At 56.2% G+C, this 4,419-nt stretch overlaps 2 protein-coding genes across 2 annotated transcripts; both read right to left on the minus strand.

Annotated features, from left to right (window-relative positions):
* Positions 1 to 1,168: 1,168 nt before the first annotated feature.
* Positions 1,169 to 3,406, minus strand: SDRG_04987 (hypothetical protein; the record flags this gene model as incomplete). The annotated part of the gene is made up of 6 exons (XM_008610681.1): positions 1,169 to 1,598; positions 1,828 to 2,043; positions 2,101 to 2,165; positions 2,473 to 2,574; positions 2,623 to 3,130; positions 3,168 to 3,406. 6 exons carry the CDS (start codon positions 3,404 to 3,406, stop codon positions 1,235 to 1,237), a joined length of 1,494 nt encoding a protein of 497 aa, XP_008608903.1. The 3' UTR covers positions 1,169 to 1,234.
* A 198-nt stretch (positions 3,407 to 3,604) lies between these two features.
* Positions 3,605 to 4,326, minus strand: SDRG_04988 (hypothetical protein). The gene has a single exon (XM_008610682.1). It carries the CDS (start codon positions 4,266 to 4,268, stop codon positions 3,726 to 3,728), a length of 543 nt encoding a protein of 180 aa, XP_008608904.1. The 5' UTR covers positions 4,269 to 4,326; the 3' UTR covers positions 3,605 to 3,725.
* Positions 4,327 to 4,419: the final 93 nt, after the last annotated feature.

Below are 4,419 nucleotides of genomic sequence, written 5' to 3' on the forward strand. Positions count from 1 at the left end.
CAAGGCAGCGACTAGAACAAGTTATATAACCTACACAATTGCATGTTTATATTCTATAGAGGACGGGTGATGCAGAGTGTGGAGTGTTGATGAGAGCCTTGCGCACATATTCGTAGCTCTTGTGGTCGACGACTTTACGTCGGAGCTCAATCGATCGCACGGCACGCTACTGTACTAGTAGCTCGCTTTTTCTCAAGATGTTTTAACGTAGAGGCTCCGATACGCTAGCCAGCATCGCGAACGGCGGCTAAACAATCGCCATTTCGATAATTTGGTTATGAAAAGGGGATGGTTTGTGAATGAAAGAGAGTTGGAGAAGTGATTTTGGTCAGGTTTTTGGATCTGAATTCGATGCGTTTTATTGGTCGGATTTAAAATTCTTTATGTCCAATCATACGTCGCCAGTCATGCTCCACGGCGCATCCCGCCGGCCTCCCATGATGAATTGGACAGTCCAAATGAAATCGCTTATACTCTTCAGGTGTGTAGAGATGGCTTTGCAGAGCACAAAAAACCCTGTTGCGTTGCCGTTCGATGCCTACAACAAGAGAAACTTTCGCGGAATCCATTTGAAATGGATGTTTCTATTGGTCAGATTTCAGGATAATTATGGCCAATCCAAAGTCGCCGTTCATGATGCAGCACTTTGACAGCCTGCATCCCGACCTTCAAAGTGGAATCGCTCGTACGTTGCAGGTACGTCAAGGCTCTTGCCAAGAGCCCAAAACTCAAGTAGCGTCGCTGACGTTTATATGCCTACAACTAATGGAGGGCGTCGCATTCACGTCGTCACACGAGCTTCGCCAGATCGACCAAATTTGCGTTTTGAAATGAACTCGCCAAGACTTGGTACATTGATATAAGACGCTTTGGAGAGCCCGGAACCGGAGGACCCGTCGACGTTCGTACAGCGTTCGCGAGGTGCGATCCAAGAATGATAAACGCCGGAAATAACATCATAGTGCAATTTCGAAAACCGGTCTCTGGACGCCTGTGCAACATGGTCCGCGAAACCTTGAAATGGAATCGCCCAAAGTTGACACAGTAATAGAAGACACTTTGGAGAGCAGAGCAGACCATGCAGTGTCGTTGGAGTCCTACAGCGCGACAACAAATACAAAACACTCTTTAAACGTCAGTTCCGTGGGCCGCGTCGAGGAGTGTTCGTCTCGCCCCCGACGTATTCAAGTGTGCAGTGCTCGGTAGTGTGCAAATTTCACTAAATGATAATATGTTACTTGCCGCACCACGCCGTCTGCGGCGCGAACGAGAGGCAGTCGACGGCCGATACAAATGTGGTGGTGCAGACGCCGTTCAGGATGCAAGCAGAGCAGACACCGGAGGACGGACACCCTGAGCCGGAGGTACAGACGCACGCCGCGCCATTGCTTGGTTTGTTGGCGCTCGGGTTGAAGACCCAGTAGCCACCAGCGATGACGCACTGCACCTTGGTGTACGTCGGCTGCTGCAGCGTGCAGACGCCAAGGAGTTTGTTCCAGGTCCCAGTGCACGTCGTAGCGATCGTAGGTGGCGCAGAGAGGTTTTGGCAGACGCCAGTCGAGGCCTGGATCGACGTTGTCGAGGTCACAGCACCCACACTCGAACAGTGGATGTGTTTTGGGTTGTACTTGGTGGAGCCCACGCCTTCGTAAAGTCGATAGTCGAATCCAGTCAACGCAATCTTGTCGTATGGGCCCTAACCCTCGTCGTTTCAGGATTGACTAAACTGGTGGTTTGTATCAGCTGCGTCTCGAGAGGTGGCTGGACGGCGCAAGATACAAACCAAGTTGCGACGAAGCGGGCATGGCCTCTAGCTTCTTTGCGTACGTCGGCGCGACGGGCACATGCAAGAACGTTCCGAGCTTGACACCTCTCATGGTCTCGAATTGCGCTGGCCTCTGGGACGCTTCGGCGTCGATTTGCACGATTGACCAGCCGTCGATGGTCGCTGGCCAGTGCCGAGGAACGTGGACGCCAGTCGTTTCCGCTTGCACCTGCTCGTCGGGCTCGGCGTGCCCCGTCTCGGGCGTCTGCTCCATGTGCCTGGTCAACGGTGTGTGCACGAAGTCCTTTCCCGCGGCCGCCGATTGCATTACATACCTGCCCGACGCCAAGTGGTGCGGTCTCTGACTCCCTTGAATGTGTTGGCGGCAGTGTAGTAAAATCTATACAAACTATAATGATGAAGAGTTGTGGGAAATTTGTCATGTAAGACACTTGCTATAAAGATGACTGCATGCCAGGGTGAACCCCTGACTGTAGCATCCAGAGAAAATTGGGCACTTGATCGCCGCTCGTTCAGTCGAGTTCGGAGCGATGGAATTACCGGAGGCGAACCTCTACGGCGATGGATAGGTTGTGTTGGGGACTTGTCTATCAAATAACGAGTTGTCAAGACAATGGCACAGTATAACGTTATATTACATCTACAAGCGGGAGGACTTTACAAATGCAAAGACCTCGTTCAACGACGAGCGCCTTTAGGAACTGCATCTTGGGTGCCTTGCGGAGCCGGGCCACGAAGGCCTTGAGGAGGTGGGCCTTGGTTTCCACGAGAAGGTGGGCCCTTGTTGCCTTGACCAAGTGGATCCTGCGTGCCTTGCGGAGGTGGGCCCTGGGTACCTTGCGGAGGTGGGCCCTGGGTACCTTGCGGAGGTGGGCCCCGAAGACCTTGTGTTCCTTCAGGGAAAGTGCCTTGGGCGCCTTGTGAAGGCGGGCCTTGGGTGCCTTGAGCAAGGGGATCCTGCGTGCCTTGCGGGGGTGGGCCCCGGAGGCCTGGCGTTCCTTGAGGGAACGTGCCTTGGGTGCCTTGCGGAGGTGGGCCCTGGGTACCTTGCGGAGGTGGACCCTGGTTTCCTTGCGGAGGTGGGCCCCGAAGACCTTGTGTTCCTTGAGGGAACGTGCCTTGGGTGCCTTGCGGAGGGGGGGCTTGGGTGCCTTGAGCAAGGGGATCCTGCGTGCCTTGCGGGGGCGGGCCCCGAAGGCCTGGCGGAGGGGGGCCTTGGGTCCCTTGAGCAATGGGGTCCTGCGTGCCTTGCGGGGGTGGGCCACGAGGGCCTTGGGTGCCTTGAGGGAACGTGCCTTGGGTGCCTTGCGGAGGGGGACCTTGGTTACCTTGCGGAGGTGGGCCCTGCGTGCCTTGCGGAGGTGGGGTCTTGCTTTGGGACGGGCCTTGATTCGTTGGTGGAGGAGGCGGCCCTTGGACAAAGAAGTCCATGGGTCCTGCTGGGCGCAGTGGCGTCCACTTGCCACCGGCATTGGCACAGTCGTCCGACGTGAACGTTGGTTGGTTGGTCGAGCACGAGTGTCCGTCCCAGAACCCCTTGCACGTTGACGCGGTGATCGAGCTTGTCGCGACGGCGCACACGCCCGTGTCGGTTCGGATCGTCGAGACGGTTGAGCCCATGGCCAATTGAACTATGCACCCTTTTACCAGCGCTGCGAATCCATCGAACAACAAGCGGCGTCCGGATGCGACGAGGCGCAGATACATTAGACTGGCTAAAGGTATTGCGGTTCTATGTTTATCGGTATCGATCTATCTCTCCAGTGCTATCTACGGTATCTTGGTTTCCGAGATTCCTCGCCAAAAGAGTTTGCCCTCTGATGGTATCACGCAAGGATGGAAGCGTGACGGCATCAACAACATTTGTCTTGGAGTTAATTGCTGTAGAAATAGATGGTTGAATTTCCTTCAATCAACACGCGTCCAGGCCGCAAAGAGCTCACTTGCCGCACCACTTGGCACCGACGTTCAAGACGACGCAGTCAGCTGCCACAGAGAACGCACTCGTACATACGCCGTTGGCGAGGCACCCGCCGCACATGCCCGACGACGGACACGCCGACCCCATGGTGCAGGCGCACGTCGTCGCCGTCTGCGCCGGTGGTGGCGTCGGTGGCGACGTCGTTGTCGGGGCAGGCGTTGATGGACGCGGCGTCTCCGGTGGCGGCGTGGTCGGTGGCGGCGTGGTTGGTGGCGGCGTGGTCGGTGGCGGTAATGTTGTGCCTATTTCAGTTACCGGCGCCGTGGTTCCCGGCATGGTCGTCGTAGGTGGCGTTGGCCTCGGAGGCATCGGTGCGACTGGAATCCACACGCCGCCCAGTTGCTTGCACTGCGGTGAGAGCATCAATGGCACTTGGATCGTGCACACGGAAGCTTTCGCATCCCACACTCCCGAACACGTCGCTTGTGTGACGCGCGGATTGCTGAGAACGTTACTGCACGTTGAGAACGGACTCACGAACGTCGACGTCCCGAGCCCCATGGTGCTCCACCCCTCCAGTTGGTTTGTATCCTGCGCCGTCCAGCCACCTCTCGAGACGCAGCTGATACAAACCACCAGTCTAGTCAATCCTGAAACGACGAGGGTTAGGGCCCATACCACAAGATTACGTTGACTCGATTCGACTATCGAC

This window comes from Saprolegnia diclina (assembly GCF_000281045.1).
Source record: "Saprolegnia diclina VS20 unplaced genomic scaffold supercont1.13, whole genome shotgun sequence".
In the NCBI taxonomy this organism is placed as follows: domain Eukaryota; phylum Oomycota; class Saprolegniomycetes; order Saprolegniales; family Saprolegniaceae; genus Saprolegnia; species Saprolegnia diclina.

Bases quoted from the DNA above. Each gene is read 5' to 3' on its own strand.
- SDRG_04988 (XM_008610682.1), bottom strand. From the start codon at position 4,268: ATGGGGCTCGGGACGTCGACGTTCGTGAGTCCGTTCTCAACGTGCAGT.